Source organism: Ambystoma mexicanum, chromosome 7p (genome assembly GCF_040938575.1).
Source record: "Ambystoma mexicanum isolate Mex_15411 chromosome 7p, UKY_AmexF1_1, whole genome shotgun sequence".
Lineage (NCBI taxonomy): Eukaryota > Metazoa > Chordata > Amphibia > Caudata > Ambystomatidae > Ambystoma > Ambystoma mexicanum.
Window position 1 is genome coordinate 647,874,911 of NC_090939.1, and position 18,298 is coordinate 647,893,208.

General features: G+C 47.9%; 1 protein-coding gene across 1 annotated transcript in view; it reads left to right on the top strand.

The window, feature by feature from the left end:
• Window positions 1-18,298, top strand: part of EIF5B (eukaryotic translation initiation factor 5B) — a 1,211,079-nt gene that overhangs the window by 1,161,487 nt on the left and 31,294 nt on the right. Inside the window, exon 23 of the mRNA XM_069636688.1 lies at window positions 11,524-11,685. Within this exon, the coding sequence (XP_069492789.1) occupies window positions 11,524-11,685 (162 nt within the window). The remainder of the gene's footprint in view (window positions 1-11,523; window positions 11,686-18,298) is intronic.

An 18,298-nucleotide genomic window follows, 5' to 3' on the forward strand; every position in this document is an offset into this window, starting at 1 on the left:
GTCCGCAGGCACCGGGAGCGCCGAAAGGCGCTGACCCTCCCCCCAAGGCGAAGGCCCAGGACGCACCTAAGGTGTTGAGGGCTTTGATCTAGACGGCAAAGGCCTCTATCGAAGTGGTCGCTGCGACCCTGGCGAAGCTGGCTGAGACTACCCCAGTGGAAACGGCCTCTGGGCCCATCGTTAAGACCCCCGTGAAGTCCCCAGTGGAAAAAGAGGGGGGGCGGTGGCCATTACAGACTCAGAATCAGCCTCTGTGGAGAAGCTGGTGGAAACCGAGAAGGGCCTCAACGAGAGGTCCATAAGCCTCAACGAGAGGTTCGAGAAGGTTCGATCCCAGGGGACGGTCCCCGCTGACGTGATCGAAGATAGCGACGAAGAGGGCCCAGTGGAGCGGCCATCCCGTCCGTCGCAGCCATTACCCGAGCCCCTGGATAGCTCGGCGGCCATTTTGTTGGCGATCCAATCCTTATGTACCGAGATAAGGACGAGATTACCACGGACCCCGACGGAGGATCCAGAACCAGGCACGTCGGGAAACCCTCCGAACAAGCGGAGGAGAGTCCACCCGTCTCCGCCATTCGTGCCCGCGAGGCCTGTGGACCCCTCATCCCCCTCTCAGACCCTAGAGAGGATACGGCGACGGATACAGCGACGGGGACGGACAACGGCGATGACACAGCGGACATCCCGTCATCTCCCCCCCCTCGGGCTTCTCCAGCCGATGAAATTGGCTCCTTCCACGCCCTGATAACCAGGGCATCCAAGCTCTTCCAGCTCTGCCCTGAAGAACAAAAAAAGGAAGGGTTTCTTTACCAATGACGAGAGGCCAAGAGGAAGACGGCCCTCGCCGTGCCTTTGCTCGACGACATCTGGGACGAGGGGCTTGCTGTCCTCAAAAACCCTTCCACGACACCGGCCAAGAGGGACAGGTATGAGAAGAAGTACCGAGTCCCCGATGCCGCTCTCTTGTGCCTCGGCCCAGCCCACGCCGGACTCTTGTCGTCTCGGCAGCGGCTAAGAAGAAAGCAGCGGGTGCGGCGGCTTCAACTTCCACTTCCCCGCCGGACAGCGAGGGCAAGAAGTTGGACTCCATAAGACGACGGGTCATCTCATCGGCGGTGACGACGATTAAGGCGGCCAATGCCTTAGCGATCATGGCCCGCTACGACAGGGAGCTCTGGTTCAAGATAGCTCCCCTGCTAGACTTCCTACCTGACGACAAGAGGGCGGAGGCCCTACAAATTCTGCAGGAAGGCGAGGTGGCGTTGGATCACGCCATAACGGTGGCAACGGACATTGCCAATACCGGATTTCGCCAACTGGGAAACAGAGTTTGCCTCCGACGACGAGGATGGCTCAAGGCGACAGACTTTCGCCAGGACGTCCAGACTAGAGTGTTGGATATGCCGTTTGACGGCAACAACCTTTTTGGTAAGGCGGTGGACGAGTCTCTACAGGCCATCAAGGCCGACTCAGAGACGGCCCGGGCCCTGGGGGTACTTCAACAACGACGGCCCTTTCGGAGCTCCGGAGGCAGACAGGGTGCCTCCAAAGGATCCAGCGGTGGCTCCTCCACATACCGCCAGGCGGCCCGCTCCTCTTCCCAGGAGGCCTACAGAGGTCGCGGCAAGCAAGGGGGATCCCGCCGTCGTCGCCGAGGAGGCCAAGGCGGCAAGGCCGCCTCCAAGCAAGACTGACCCGGCCGTGTCGTCGGGCCCCCACTGAAGCATCCCGGTGGGAGGCCGGCTGACGAAGTTCGTCAGCATGTGGGAGTCCTTCTCCACTGACGGTTGGGTGCTGGACACCCTGGCCAACAGGCACTCGCTGGAATTCCGAAAGAACTGCCCTCGCATTCCTCCCGTGGCCAGGAAGGCGAATCACGTCCCTCAAATGCTGTTGGAGGTAAGGGCGATGCTCAAGAAAGGTGCCATCGAGCTCGCCCCCAGGAGGCTCCGGGGTGTACTCGAGGTACTTCCTCGTCAGAAAGAAGACAGGCGGTTGGGGCCCCATCCTGGACCTGCGTCGGTTAAACAAATACATCAAGGGGAAGAAATTCAGGATGGTCACCCTCCAGCACGTGCTGTGACAGCTGGAGGAGGGCGACTTCCTATCGTCGTTCGACCTGGAGGATGCTTACTTCCACATTCTAAAAGGGCACAGGAAGTTTCTCAGGTTCGTGGTTCAGGGACGCCACTACCAATACAGAGCCCTACCGTTCGGATTAATGTCGGCACCCAGGGTATTCACCAAGTGCATGGCACCAATGGCGGCGCAGCTGTGCCTGCAGGGGATCCACGTCTACCCCTGCCTGGGGGACTGGCTAATCCGGGCAAGGACAAGGGAACTCGCCGTCGAACACACAGCGAGGACCGTCCGGCTGCTCACGGAACTGGGGTTCGCCATCAACTATCCCAAATCCCACCTGGTTCCGTCGCAAGTAGCACTGTTTCTGGGAGCGAAGTTCGATACAGTGGGGCAATTGGCCTCTCCCCGTCAGAGGAGAGGACCAAGACCATCCTGGGCAAGGTGCAGCGCCTGCTAGCCACGGACGTGGCCAGGATGAGGTCCATCAAGCCCCTCCTCGAGATGATGTCCTCATGCATCTATCTTGTACCCCTTTGCAGACTTCGGATGCGTCCGCTACAGGACTTCCTCGATGCCCGCTGGTTTCAGGCGACTGGCTGCTTCGAGGACAGGATCCCTCTCGACGAGGAGTTCCGTCGGGCGATCCTATGGTGGGGTACCGTGCTCACCTCACTACAGGCACGGACTTTCAAACCCCGGCGTTTCAGGAGACGGTGACGACGGACGCTCTCCGGAGGGTTGAGGGGGCCCACACCGGAGGTCTCCACGCAAGAAGCCTTTGGCTCCCGGAGGAGAGGTCTCTCCACATCAACATTCTGGAGCTCTGAGCAGTGTTTTGGGCGCTCAAGTCGTTCCTTCCGTCCCTCAAGGACAAAGTGGTGAGGATCTTCACCGACAACACCACCACGATGTTCTACATAAGGAAGCAGGGGGGCACCAGATCCCCAGCCCTATCCAAGGAGGCCCAGGATCTGTGGCACTGGGCCGTCGCCCAGGGGATGTTTCTGGTTCCTTTACACTTGGCAGGAATAAAAAACACCATCGCCGACTCACTCAGCAGGGAGCTGCGCTCGTGCCACGTGTGGGAACTACGTCAGGACCAGGTGGATCGGCTCTTTCAAAGATGGGGCAAACCCCCTATCGACCTTTTCGCGATGGCGACGAACTCCAAGTGCCAGAGGTTCGCCAATCAGGTTCCCGCAGCCGAGGAGCATGAGCAATGCTTTCTCGTTCCCCTGGGACGGCCTGTTTCTATACGCGTTCCCTCCGTTGCCATTGCTGCTCCACCTCATCAACCAGCTCAAGAAGTCCAGGTGCAGAATGATCCTCGTCGCACCGGCGTGGCCGAGGCAGATCTGGTTCCCGGACCTTCTGGACTTGTCAACGTCTGTTAGGGAGAATTCTCTGTAAAGGCTAATTTCCCAAACCTAGTGAGTCCCCCAGCAGCTTTGCTGGATTTTTGGGGTTTATTTTTTTCTCCTGCTGTGTGTGAGACTCTTTTACTCCCACTCTTAGACATAATTTGAGGTGTTCCTTTGTCTTTCCATGTGTTTTATGGGCAATGGGGTCTTTTACTCCATAGGGTCTCATGAGTTTTTGATGTGGGTTACACAGCACCCTCCGTGCCGTAACCCAGGGGTGTCGTAGTGACCCCCCAACATAGACTCCATACCCTGGGACTGACTACTGTCTCCCAGGGCATGTAAAGTCACCATTGGATTTACTAGTCCAAAATCATGAACAGAAACCAGTACAAACCATCATATTGTGGACGTACTGGCCGGGGCAATTTGATTGCCCCTGGCTCTGTTGTTCAAGGGGGCACGTCTCCGTCCCCCCTAATCGAGTTTTGGCTGGTGGCAGTGGATACTACTTTTTATATTCGACCGCGAATATATCTCTATGGGATTTTCCCATTGTTCGAGGCTACCAACTTTAATTATTTAATTCTTATAGCCTTGAACATACCGCCGGTTTATTTATTTAATATTAATTCACCGGTTGGTATTTTTTGCCAGAACTCTATTCTAAAATGGCGTTTGTGTTCACTTCTGTGACTCCAACCCAAGTCGAGCCCTTTGTTTCACTTTTTGGCGGGCTTCTCCACAGATGCCTCCAAAAGTGGTGCCACTATGTCTGGGTACCACGGGGGGCGTGGGAGGGGGTTTAGGCACCCTGGACTGAGTTACCTTGGTAACTCTTAGCATGTTTGATTGACAGCTAGGCTGAGTGAATGGGGGTGTGCTGCATAAAAGCAGGGCTTTGGGCACTGGAACTTCAGAAGTCTCCACAGGACCTAAGAATCCGAGGAGGGAGAAGCTGAGCCGACCTGCAACGACACCACCGGTGGAGCCCTGCTGAACCGTCTCACCACTTTTCCCGACGACAGAGGAGATTTCCAGTCAGGAGAGTCTTCTTCCTTTGACTGGTGTGGATAACCAGTTTTGCCTTCTTTTCACCTTCCTGGAGCATCCCATGGCCGCCTTGCACGTGACAAGCACCCCGACAACCGGAATACCACGGTTTACCACTACAACAAAGAGAAGGGTAGTACCTTTTAACCGGAGAACTCTGCGGCTGGTTTCTTCCCTGGCAGTGCAACAACCTTCATCTTTCCTCCACGGCGAGACCTCTTCTTCCTCTGGACGAAACGCTGACTTGCACCTGCTGCCAGGAACAACTGCCCCCGCTGGAGCTTCCTTCACACTTAAGGTACTGTGTCCCGCCTGGCTTCCCTTGCGACAGATCGTTCGGGGTGACAGTAAAGCCTCGACTTTGGGGTGACAGTAAAGCCTCGACTTTCTAACCTGGGCTAGCCTGGGACAACCTAGCTAACTTTTCCTGACTTTAATTACATCCTTTTTGTGCGAACTATCTACAAGACTCTTTTGGCATAACCCCACTGTGTGAACCTGGACCCCTTCCGCTTGCTCTCTCCAAGAGTGGGCCTTGCAATTGACTTCCTTGCTCTCCAGTAGAACTCTGCCTGTCCTGCCTTACTGTGGTTCTTTGTAAAAGTATTGAAACTTGTGTGCTTCCTTAACTCTGCCTTTTTCCCCTCCCTTTCGTTACAACTTATTAGAGTGTCATCTTATGTTAAGCGCTCACCTCGGTCTAAAAATAAGTGGTGTTTCTCACTAAGACTTGTCTAATAAGTGAATAGGGTTGTATATATATGATAGTGACTGTGTGCTGAATTTACTTATCTCGTTTTTGCTAGTGTAAATCACAAGTGTGTTTTTAAATAAATAATTATATACTTTTACACCAAAGCTCTGGTCAGTGTTTTTGTGCTACTGTGTCTCTGTACCTATTGTGTATACTCCGCATACTGCCTAACTCTTCTTGAGGGTAGTCTGACTGCTCAGCCACAGCTACCAAGTGAATCTGTGTGGTACCGACTGCTACCAAGTGGATTTACTGCCAAACACCTGTGGTCTTAAATCTTTTGTAGTGGTCCCTAAGGGAACTGCACAGGTTTCTGCCTAACACCGTCCCCACCAGCAAGCTGCCGGCGGACGCGGATCTTCTCTCCAGAGAAGGGGGCGCCATTCTCCCATCAAGACCCACAGTCGCTGAACTTGCAGGCCTGGCTCCTGCAGCACTAGAGTTTGGAGGGTACGATATCCCGGCTCACTGCAGAGAGGTTCTTGCAAAAGCCAGGGAGCCCTCAGCTCTCAAGTGTTACGGTCATAAGTGGAAGAGGTTCTCTGTCTGGTGCTGTGCACAGAAGATGAACCCTCTGCGGATTACGGCCCCTTAAGTACTGCCGTACCTACTGTCGCTGGCCAAAGCTGGACTGGCTCACGCCTCCATCAAAATACATCTGGCTGCCATCTCCCGATATACCAGGACTACGGGACGGGCGTCCTTGTGGTCTCATCGCCTGGTGAAGGAATTTATGAAGGGACTATTCCGATCGTTCCCGCCGGTGAAGGCTCCTGCCCTGGCATGGGAGCTTAATGTGGTGCTGACCAGGCTCATGGGGGACCCATTCGAGCCTATGCATTCGGCGCCTTTGAAGTTCCTGTCATGGAAGACAGCGTTCCTCGTGGCCATCACCTCCGCACGACGAGTGGGAGAGATCCAGGCCCTATCTTGCAAGCCTCCATACTTGACTTTTCATGACACTAGGGTGGTGCGGAGGACGCACCCCTCCTTCATGCCCAAGGTGCCATCGGACTTCCACCTCAAGGAGCCCTTTGTGTTACCAGTTTTCTTCCCGTCGCCTTCGACGCCGGCCGAGAGGACTTTGCACTCGCTGGATGTAGCTAGAGCGCTCAAGTTCTACATGGAACGCACAAAGAGTTTTCGGAAGACGTCACAACTGTTTGTGAACTTTGGGTCTGTGAATCAAGGGAAGGCTCTCGAAGACTTCCATTTCCAGATGGCTCTCAGGCTCCATCATGCACTGTCATTGGTTGGGTAACCGACCACTGCCCGGCCGTCCGAGAGTCCATTTGACCAGAGCGATCGCTGCTACTACGGCGTTCCTGTCTGGTGTGCCCCTGTTGGACATCTGCAGGGCTGCTACGTGGAGGTCTACGCACTACTTCACAAGATTCTACTGCGTCGATCGGGACTCCAGGGAGGAGTCCAGGGTCGGCCAAGCAGTGCTGCGCAACCTGTTCGTCTAAGGTGAGCCTGGTGAGGAGGTAAGAATTGCTTAATGTTGAGTTTTGGACGTAATGCTTAATGTTGAGCCTTTGCCACCTCCCGTGGTTGTGCATGTGTATACTGCTATATATTCTTTTATTCGAGCATGTGAATCCATGCCAGACCCCATGCTGGAGAAGGAACAAGTTACTTACCTGTAAACTGTTGTTCTCCAGCATGGGTCTGGCATGGATTCATATGCGAACCCTCCCACCTACCCCTCTGCGGCTCTTCACTTGGTCATACTGCCACTTTGCGTGCTACCAAATCTGAGGATGGCTGCCGGAGGCGGGGCTTAGGGAGAGGGCAGTCATTCGCTAGGGGCAGCATGACCCAGAGATCAGTGATTGGTTACTGCTAAGAAAGACAGATCAGAAACGAAACTGATACTGATTTTTTTCTTTACCGAGGATTCCCAGCCTGACGACGGGGAATATTCATGAGCATGTGAATCCATATCAGACCCATGCTGGAGAGCAACAGTTACAGGTAAGTAACTTGTTCCTTCTCAAACTGTAGTGTATTTTAAGTTTAGTTAGAGTATCAGCCTGCCTTGCATGCTTTTTAATCGCATGTCAAAAATACATTCCCAGTAGTAATGTGGTTTGACGAATCGCAGGAATTCATCCCTTCGCCCCAAGGGAGAGCTTCCCACTGAGGTTAGGGAGTTGAGTCTGCTTCTCAACACCCTCACTAGGGGTCGAGGCAAGTGGTGCCTCACTAAGTGAGACTCACCCTGTGGAGACAAGGACTCCCGTTCCTGTAAGGAACTCCCTAAGGGATATCCAGAAATAACCTCTTTACGAACACCATAGATCGACTTGTATGAAGAGCGAGAACAACCATATGTTAGTGTCAACAAGAAACAGTGCATGTCAGTTTAAATGTAAAGCTCCATTTAACTGGGACGAGGAGGATGGAACTAGGAGAGATGCTGAAACAAGCGTAGAGAGGGAGACGCGAATGTCCACCAGGGAAGCCCCACAGCATTGTAGTACCTGCGGGGAGGAGACTGTGAGGCAGAGAGCCCACAAGTTACAAACCGGCTCATGTACCAAAAGCAGAGCGCTGGAAGCGCAGCATCCTGGAAGGCAGAGAGAGCGTGAAAAAGAATGCGGTGGTGTGACCAGAGAGATCTCGTGGTGGACCGGCAGTCCCCAAAACTACGCCAAAACCACCACATGGTTACAACCACATAACGTCCGATAATTGAAGAGCCGGACATCCTACCAGAAGGAGACTACGGAGTACGGGACGTTGAAGGAATCAGAGAAGCCATGCAGGTGAAGAAGAGAGGCCTCAGTGATGTTTATCCCTGAGAGTACCGGGAAACTGGGAAAACCGCAGACCCGGAGGCAGCTAGCGGGATAGTTATGGGACTACTCATACTTGTTCCAGTCAAGATAGCAAAAGTATAAAATGGAAAGCAAGAGAATTGAATGATGGGGATGACAGAAACCTAAACACCATAAAAAATGAGAGAGAAAATAAAACTACAGGAGAAACACCTGGGGAGAAAGGCAGAGCAACATATATGCTCAAAGACAGAGACTATAAAGGAAAAGAATATTATTAATTAAGCAGGAGAGAATCTCAAGAAAGAGAATTGTAGAGATTGGCTATCACTACCCTGGGAAAAGGGACTAATACCCCTTTTTTGTAAAAGGAAAGAGGGGGAACAACATGCAAACGGAAACCATTAATACAGAACAAGATACAAGTACAAAGTCAGACACCTGGTTTTGAGAAGAAACAAAAGTATAATATCTTGAAAGAGTTGCACAAACTTATCAAAGAAGTCAGACAAGACTATTTAAAAATCACCTATTAAGAAGAACCAGAAAGAAGAGGTTTGCAAGAAGCAAAGCCCAGGAGAAGGGAGTCCTTCTCCTGTCTTTAGTTAGAATAGTGGTAAAGTTAGTTTGGACTTTGGACAGATTCTTTTGGACATTCACAGACCACTGACAAGCACCTGAGTCTCTTAGGTAGGGAACACCCGATAGCAATAGGGAAAGTCAGGCCTTATTCTTTAATAAAAAACCGCTTTGAAATGTCCTCTAAGAGTATGCGTCCTCTGACCCACTACGGTTACCAGGAAGATGGCTGCTTTAGCCATCATCTCTGTGACCTGTAAAGCAGAGGCTCTCCATTTTCCCAGAGGGATGCCCGACCCGGTACAGCACTGTAAGATGGATCACTCCGAAGTGTTGAGTCTCTGACCATTTTTTGTGGGTCCATTATTTCGGTGCTGGACTGCCCAGATGGATGTGACCAGACTGAAGTGCAATTGAGTATTTCTCCTATGTGAAGGTACAGTGAGCTAATCGTGCTTGTAGACCCTCCTAAGTGAGAACCAATCCATAGAACAGATTATTTGGCTGTGTTTGTTCTCAGTAGAGGGTATCCCAGACCTTTTGCATAAATGTTTAGCGACTCGGGGTTTCACCATAAATTATCCAGGATACTCCTGACGTGTACCCCTTGCTCACTGTGCTCAGAGAGGCACAGCTTCACATTACTAATGAGGCACAACATGGCCGAAACCTGTGTCTGGGGTTGCTGCTGTTACTCCTTTTAGGTGGAGACTTGCCTAGCAATTTCAGTGCTGCACTGCCCAGGTGGGTGGGGCCAAACTGATATGCAAATGGGTATTTCTCCACTGTGAAAGGTACAGGGAGCTAAAATGTGGTTGTAGACCCTCCCGAGTGGGAACCTATTAATAGAACAGGTTTTTTGGTGGCGGTTGTTCTCAGTAGAGGGGCTCCCAGACCTTTTGCATAAAAGTATCAGTTCTACCCCAAAGGTGCAGCCAAAGAAGCAACCAGCCCAAGGAACATGAGGGGATACCCTAACCCCTGTCCCCTCAATAGTGCTCCAGCTGCAGGTTCAACACCCCAGCTGTCGGAGAGGGATGAAAGCAGAGCGGGATTACAACTAATGCAACTCAATTGTAATGAAGAGTGGGTGGGCCTGCAAACCTCCAATAAACCCGAACACAGGTGAGTGACCCCTGATGAAGACTACAAAGAATACATCATGACCTCCGAGATCTGGGACAAATTCCAATGGTGCTAGTCTCTGCAAATTCTGCCCAGGGACCGCAAGAGAACCCAGTAAGTATGTACGTTGCTTTACAGGTCTGCAGAAGTGTTCAGGAACCAGAGGACTTGGAGTAATGACCCGGATACCCAAGACAATGACTAATGCGACAGAAGCAGCAGTGTCAGAAAAGTTACCAGGAGGATAGAGGAACCAAATCAAAGGTTCAGGTCACCTCAAATGGGCAAGCAGGGGGGCAGCCACCCACAAAATAACTATTTCACAACAGAAGCAAGACTTGCAGTCGACAGAGGATGTCCCGAGACTGGGCTGAAGCAGAGTTTTGGTGACTCGCCACTCATCCAGGCTAGCAAGACTCAAGGTGCTTGTTGTGGGAGCATTTTGCAGGGAGGTAGCACTACAATGGCCAACAGCCACTAAGGAGGTCTGGTAGGAGGAGGAGGAGGAGCGCATGAGGGATTTCTCAAATTATTGGAAGAAACTGGGAGTAAGAACAAAGGAAAGAGGAAAAAATGAGTGGGCACCACTGGATAAAAAAAAATGGAAATTAAAAAGATGCTTCAATGATAACAGTACGTCTTGTTCAAAAAATCGTTCAAAGGGAGCTGGCTGTGACGAGTCTGGAGACACCCTGACTCAGAATGCACAAGAAGCAGGAGACCTAGTAAAAATACTGGGTGTCACAGCCGGTCTCCATTAGACCCAACCTGGGTAAGAAGTTCCTGTGAGTTGAAGGAAATTCAGTAATGTATCCAAAGTAATGTGCTTATTCAAATAAAGGAATCCATTGTTGTTTATCAAAAATAATGATTTATCAGAAAAAACTCAGAATTACGCTATCACTAATACATTCTTAGTGAGGAAGCATTCTTAGTGCTGACCAGTGAGATGCTTAAGTACTGCTGGTGGGAAAGACTGCGAGTCCCATGTGTCACATAATCGCTTTATGGAGATGCAAGAGGGAAAGATGGGACCATCCTTCTGGAATGTTTACATATGTGTGAGCTGTTTGCTGAGCGAATCCAACATGGCAGACTCGTTTATTAACATCGGCTAGCAGAGCAGCAGAGTGGTTCACTAGTCAACACCGCTCATTGCAGAAACATCACTTCAGCATCCTCAGTGATCTCTCCGCTGGTACAAAACAATACATTCAGAAAAGTAATCGTTAGAACTAGACTTTTTGACTGTTTCAACTCATTTTTAATTTACCAATATATTTTGACAAGGGTTCATTTATTTGGTCCTATTGCTAGCCAAGAGTGGCATTTATATAGGTTTTTGTTTCTTTTTCTAAAAATGTAAGTCAAGTCAAGGATTTTGTTTGAAGAATATAAAACATGAAATTGTTTATGAATAGGTTTTTAGATTTTTAGAAGTGTACTCTTGCCCAGTCTGTTTCTTGAAATTTGATATATATCCATGTCTGATCAGTGATGTTCACATGACAAAGTTTGCTCGATTATTTTACCTCAATGCAGATGTATTTATTCAAATTAATTTGAAACTAAAAATACATTCATGGTTTAATATTGTGAGCAGAAGATGGTAATTGTTATTTGCGTAATGTGGTTTAAACTGTAATAGTTATATTTTAATCAAATCGTTGTGTTTTTATTTGTTATATTGTCAACCTCGCTGCAACATTTTTGAGATGGGTCTAATTTACAAAGTTCACAATAATTTTAATAGTTGAAAACATGTTTTTTTCTTTTTCTGTAGTTTGTTGATATTGGAATAGTAACCAGTATCGAAATAAATCATAAGCAAGTGGACACAGCCAAAAAAGGTCAGGAAGTCTGTATTAAGATAGAGCCTATACCGGGAGACTCCCCAAAGATGTTTGGGCGCCACTTTGAGGCTACAGACTTCTTAGTTAGCAAGGTAAGCTTTTATGTGTTGAAGTTGTTTTTTTCATTTTTGTTTTAAAAAAATCCCCTTTTCTAAACGGGAATGTAATCCCTGTTTAGAAACGGAGTAATTTTAAAAGGGCTATTGTAGTGCTAGTGCACACTCCTCCATTAGGCATTGACTATCGCCAACCACAAATTTAGTTCTTTTTACTGTATTTTAACTAATGTTGAAGTTTATATTTGTTGCTGGTCATGTTAAATTAAAAAAAACAATCGCTAACAAATCTTTGCCAAGATAACTTCCCTTAATCAGAGGTGTTTTCAGTTGTAGATCGTTCAACCTAAGTTTTCTTTTTCTCACCACCTCCTCCCAAAGCCCATTCGATCTACTTTAACAAGCATGGAGCAGCAATATGATTTCACGATGACGATAATGCTTGAAGGAGGGTGTCGAGGGAGGACAATGGCACACTTCCTTTGCTTACAAAAGCTAGCTGAGAGTTTGTGCTGCAGTCCCCTCTGCACTGAAATGCTAACACTACATTCCTGGAAAAACGTCCACGTTCTTGCTTATTTGGCAAATGTAACCGCATAAGCACTTGTATTTGAAAGGAAATGTGCAGGTAGTCCTTATTTGCATTTATCATTTACATGTGTGGCACCAATACTTCACACTCTCTCATTAGGCGTTTTTTTTACTCTTCCACACTTAGGGATTCATTAAGTGGAACTCCACTGACCGGGTCTATTCTCTCATGTCTTTAGTTTCTGCTTAATGTACATCTGGCAAAGCATTCATCCACTTTAGGTGGGAGGTATAATTTTACGGGCCAGGTAAATTGTGACAATGTAAGTCTAAAGCAAGATTAGATGATCCTAATAGTTTTCAAACTCTACCAAACACTTTCCCCTATGCATGTAACCTTACAGCTGTGGGAACTCACTAGTTGGTTTGGAAATCTTTATTTAATTTTAAAAGTTAGTCCTGCAGTATCCCAGTGGAGAGCTAGCCAGCAAACCCCCGTCCTCCTGTATCCCCCACCCCCAAAGGTAAACTCCACTACACAGTCCAGCAGCCAAACATCCCTATGGGAGAGTGAATGTGATGCAGATACAGCCAGTCCCAAAGCTGCAGTTGCTAAATGTAGACGGAGCTGCTTTGTGAATAGTTTCTGGATTCACCTCTGATTGTCAGTGACCATATAGACCAATTCTAAGTTTGACTGTGTCTTCCCCCACTGATTTGGTGGCAGCCAACATTTTTGAGTGGATTCAGCCATGTGATTGGGTCTTAAGTTTCACCACAAATCTCAATTCCCCCAAACATGTGGATTGTCTGCTGCAGCTACACTGAAGCCATAATTCCCCTCCTTAAGGGAGGATTGTCTACTCTAATTGCTTGAGGATGTTGATGTTAAAGGTATTTGTACCGCTCACCATCACCACTGCTGTGATCCCCAGGCGCTCTGGCGGATCTGAAAAGGAGGGTGTCAAGAAGGTGGTGGGGGGGAGTTAGGGTGTAGGGGGAATAGGAGAGTGAGAGTTGTGATGTCCTGTTGGCCCTTTCAGTTCAGTTTGCACCGTTCGCTGAGCTTAAGTGCGGTTTTCGATTGGTGCCAGAATTCCCATGTGCTGGTTATGTGGTGTTAGTCTGTTGTTGCAATGTGGTGAACTGCGTGTGGATTTCTGTGCAGAGAGGTGGTTGTGTGAGTTTCTGTATGTTGAGTAAACAGAAATTTGAAATTTTAAGGTACGGTTATAATGGTTTTCAAGTTTTTGTCGATTTCTTACCACTTTGTCTTCGCGTTTCTGCACCCAAACTCTATGGTTATCCTGTGTTTTTGGCACTCTACTTTGACCGTCTAATTGGCAGGCATGGTGCATAATGGGCGTTCTCTCTTTTGTGTGACCCCAGTGGCTTGTGTATCTCGCTCATTTCCGCTACTTCCCCTGCCCTGCGGCAGGTGTAGTTTTGGTCACAGGACTTGTCCCTTATTGTCCATCCTGTTGGTGGTCCCCACCTATCCAAGTCCCCTTTAGGATCGGTGCCGTGTCGGCCTGGTTGGCCGGTGCACGCCCACCCCCGCTTTTATAATGGAGGGGCAGGTTAGGGATTCTGGTTGCCTACAGGGGTATTCACCGTTTCGTTGTGTTACTTTCTTCCTAGTTCATTCCTCCTGAATCTGGAGCAAAGAGCCAGGTTTTGAGTAGTTTTCTGAACTTCAAATGACCCCTTGTGTTGCATATGTTTTTTGGTAGGTTATTCCAGGTTAAGGTTGACAGGTGAATGAAAGATGATACTCAGTTTTCTTTTTTTGTAAGGTTTTGGTACTAGGCGAATGTCGTTGCTTGATCTGAGAGATCTTGTTGGGTGGTAGATTTTTATTTCTTTATTTAGGAACTCTACTCCCTGGCTGTGGACTGCTCTGTGCGTTATGCACATCGTTTTGAACTTTATTCTCTTTTATTGGCAGCCAGTGTAGTATTTTCAGCGCCGGGGTAATGTGTTCTCTTCGTGGTGGCCTGAGCAGGAGTCTTGCTCCAGCGTTCTGAGTGCGCTGAAGTTTTTAACAATCGTTCTGGCATTGCTAGGTATAGGCTGTTGGCATAGTCTACTCTGGACATTGTGAGTGTGATTATGGTGAGTGTTTTGTGGGGGGAAAAGAGGAATGGTAGGATCCTTTTTACTGCGTGTAGCAGGAAGAAACATTTCTTGATAATGGCATGTACTTGTGGTTAAAGTGTTAGTTCATCGTCCATCAAGACTCCCAGGTTTTTTACTATCGATGGAGTCTGTGCTGTAACCAGTTCTGTTAGCCATGGGATATAGTGGTTGTTTTCCTTGTTTTTAACCATGATCATTATTTCAGTTTTGCCCGGGTTGAGTTTTAGGCTGTTTGTGTTCATCCAGCTGTAGAGCTCCTGTAGGCAATTGTTCCGCATTTTGTTCTCTTCCTGTGTGTCTTTTGTTTTGTAGACTGAGTATCATCTGCATAGTTGTAGCATGTGAGGCCGTGTTTTTTGATAAGTTTGATTAGTGGCATCAGGTATATATTGAAGAGCAATGGGGAGAAGGGTGATCCTTGTGGTACTACGCAGTTGGATTCCCTTGTAGTAGATTTGAAAGGTTTGATCCAGAATGTTTCTGTCCTGTTTGGTAGGAAGGATTTAACCCATAGTAGGGCTGTGTCATTGATTCCCATTTCTACTACTCTCCCGATGAGGATTTCATGGTTAACTGTGTCAAATGCTGCGGAGTGGTCGAGAAGGATTAGAGCTGTTTTTTTCAGAGTCTGCATTAGTCTTTAGATCGTCCCAGATTGAGAGCAATGCCGTTTCCATTCCCCTCAATGGTCTGAAGCCTAGTTGTGCTTGGTTCAACAGTTTGTGCTCCTCTATGAATTCTTGTGTTATTCTGTAGACGTATGTCTCGAGTAGTTTACCTGGGTAGAGGATGTTGAATATGGGTCTGTAGTTGGAGAGGTCTTCTGCGTTTCCTGCTGTGTCCTTGAGGAGCGCGTTGATGAATGCCACTTTGAATGATGGCGGTACTTTCTCTGTTGAAAGTGATTGGTTGAAAAGGTTTCTGTAGTATTCCATGGGCATTCCTTGTGTGAGGATTGATTTGAATATGTCTGGGGGCATGGATACATGGGGAATCCTGCTTTGTTGTGTTGCTTACCAGCCTGACAAATGTCTCCACTGATAATTGAGAAAGCTTCAGAGTTTGTTCTAGTGATCCTCGGAAGGCTGGGTGGGTCGCATGTTGTAGTCCATTGGTCTGCTTTGTATGATGTGTTAGATGGTGGTAATTTTGTCTTTTGAGGTGATCTGCAAGGTCATTGCATATCTTCAGTGAAGGTATCGGAGCGTTTTTTGCAGCCAGGAGGGTTTCTTATTTCGTGTATGATTTTAAACAATTCCTTTTGGGTGTTGGTGGCTTTGGTGATTCTGTTGTCGTATGAATTTTTTTGGCCTTATGGATTTCCTTCTTGTATGAGTGGATTTATCGCTGGAGTTGTCATTTCTTCACCTGATAGTTTTTTTCCCTCCCTTCTAATTCAAGTTTCCTGTTTTTCCTTTTCTTGGCGCATAGTAGTGGGGTAAACCATTTTGCTGTCGATCTTTTGCATGATGGGGTGAAAGATTTTCCTTTGGGATCCCGTCGATTGTTCCAGCAAACCATTTATGAAGTAGTTCTGTTTTTTTTCCCGATGTCCGCTTCGTCCAGGGTCGTTGTTGGTGGTTTGTTGATTTCTAATAGTTCTGCTAGGTTGCTAGCTCTGATGGCTCTCCAATTTCTTTTCATGATAGTTGGCAGTTTGTCTGTTTTTTTTTTTTTTTTGCCGTTGTCGTGGGGAGTGTGATCACAAATGGAATGACAAGGTGGTCGCTCCAGAGGATCTGTAGTGGTGGCATTGTGGCGATGAGATTTTTGCTGGTGAAGATTGCGTCTAGCGTATGTCCCGCATTGTGGGTTTGCTCCTTTGACTGGCTGATGTAGTTTCATTGTCTCCAGTTGTTTGGCTAGTGATTTCTGAGAGTTAGCGGATTCTTTGTCAAACCAGATGTTAGTCTCCAGTGATTACCAGGTGTTCCAGCTCGATGGCTAGGTTGGTGATGGCTTCAGAGAATACGTTGGCGAAGCGTGCATCATATTTTGGTGGTCTGTATAGCAGGACGAATTTGAGGGGTTTTTTTGGATTTGCTGTTAGGTGAAGGATCAGGGATTCGCAGTTTTTGATGTTTAGTGGTTGCTCCGTTTGAATTTTTAGTTGTTCCTTATATGCTATCGCCAGTCCTCTTTTTTTTTTTTGTATTTTTTTTTCAGGTTTACTTGTAAAAATTGGAAGGTGTCAGGGATGCAGTTATGGAGTGGTTTTGTAATTGTCATCTAGCCATGTTTCGGTTATGAATAGGATGTCGATACCACCTTAGCATAGGAGGTCAAAAATCTCTGTGGCAGGTTTGGACATAGATCTGGCGTTGATGAGGTTGCAGTGAATCTTTTTGATGCTGTTAGAATGTTTTAATCCTTAACTTTGTCTTGTGGTTGTTCTGTTGAGCTTCTTCTCTGTTTAGGTCACAATTTGGTTGGTGCTCCATGTATTCTGCCTCCTTGCACAAACAATCTGTTAGGTTGGTTGTCGGGTTGGTGATACATTCTTCTGCATCCTCTTTAGCTGCGGTTTCTCGCTGTGCCCTTGTGTTTTTGTGATGTAAATGGTGAGGGCATTGGTTTCATTCCTTCCCCTTCTTGGGTCATCTCTTCTCTTCCTAAGGGGTACCAGTGAATTCTCGGTGTACCTGGACGTATTAGCGATGTTGAGTTGTCGGGCGGTGAGGTGGTTGCGAGATAGGTTCTAGATATAGGGATTTATCTCTTCTTGTGATATTTGTTTTGTTGGCTGGGGTGTTTTTCAGCATGCATTCTGTATTTGTTGTGGTTTCTGCTGGAGTCGGGCGCATATCCGGTTGGTTTGTTCTAGTTTCTGTTTCTCTTTAGCTGCATCCTGCTCTTGGGCAGGGCATCTTGCCGTCTTTGGTGGTGCAATAGCTCGGATTTTGGTTACAGGGACGGTGAAGCCCACCTGTAGGACTTCATGTGGTTTGAATCTTGTCGAGTTTTGTCCTCCTTTGCTGTGTTGGTGGGTTGTACTTGGTTGTTTTGTGTTTTTGTAGGTTGCTTATGATCCGGTAGTGAATGTGCTCTTTAGGCTTGCTCTTGCAGATTGGTTGGAGTGCATGCGTAACACTGAGTTGTAGATTTTGTGGGGTTCCTGGCTTGGTTGTATAGGGTTTTCAACGGTGGTCGGCCTGGTAGTGATTTATTTAGTGTTCTGGGTTTCTGTCTTCCGATGGGTGAGTGTCTAAGCAGGGGATGGTCTGGTTACTAAGGGTTTTCAATGGGGGCGCATGCCGTTGGATTAACTAGCTCCTGGGATTAGACTGTGGGTTCGCGTTTAAGTGAGCAAAGATACAGCTCTAAGCAGTTTCTTTATGTGGCTAGCTAGGTGTTCCCGGAAGGTGGCGAGGACCTGGGTCTTACAATACAATAGCCAGAAATCAGAGGTAAACATAGCTTAGTATTCCTGTCTAGTGGAGAAGGCCTAGGATAGGGAGAACACACCTAGATTTGGGGTTCTTGAAGATTGGTATAAAGGCCTAAGTTTCAGAATACTATAGGCCGATATGGGTGAGTCGCACCCAAGTTTGAGATTCCTCTATAGTGGGAGAGAGGCCTAGGTTTCACAATACAATAGGTTTCACAATACAATAGGCAGATATGGGAGAACACACCTAGATTTGAGAATCCTGTATAGTGGGAGAACGGCCTAGGTTTCGCACTAAAATGAGCGTTGCAGGAGAACACACCTAGATTTGAGAATCCTGTATAGTGGGAGAGAAGCCTAGGTTTCACAATACAACAGGCAGATATGGAAGAACACACCTAGATTTGAGAGTGGAGTGTACTAGGGGGAAGGCCTAGGTTTTACACTACAATTTGGCCATGGGAGAACACAACTAGATTTGGGAATCCTGTATAGTGGGATGTGTCTCTGAAGAATTAAATGGACATTGGGCCAAAGTACAGATGTGACGAATCCTTGGTGGAATTTAACATTTTCCAAGATCCCCCTCTG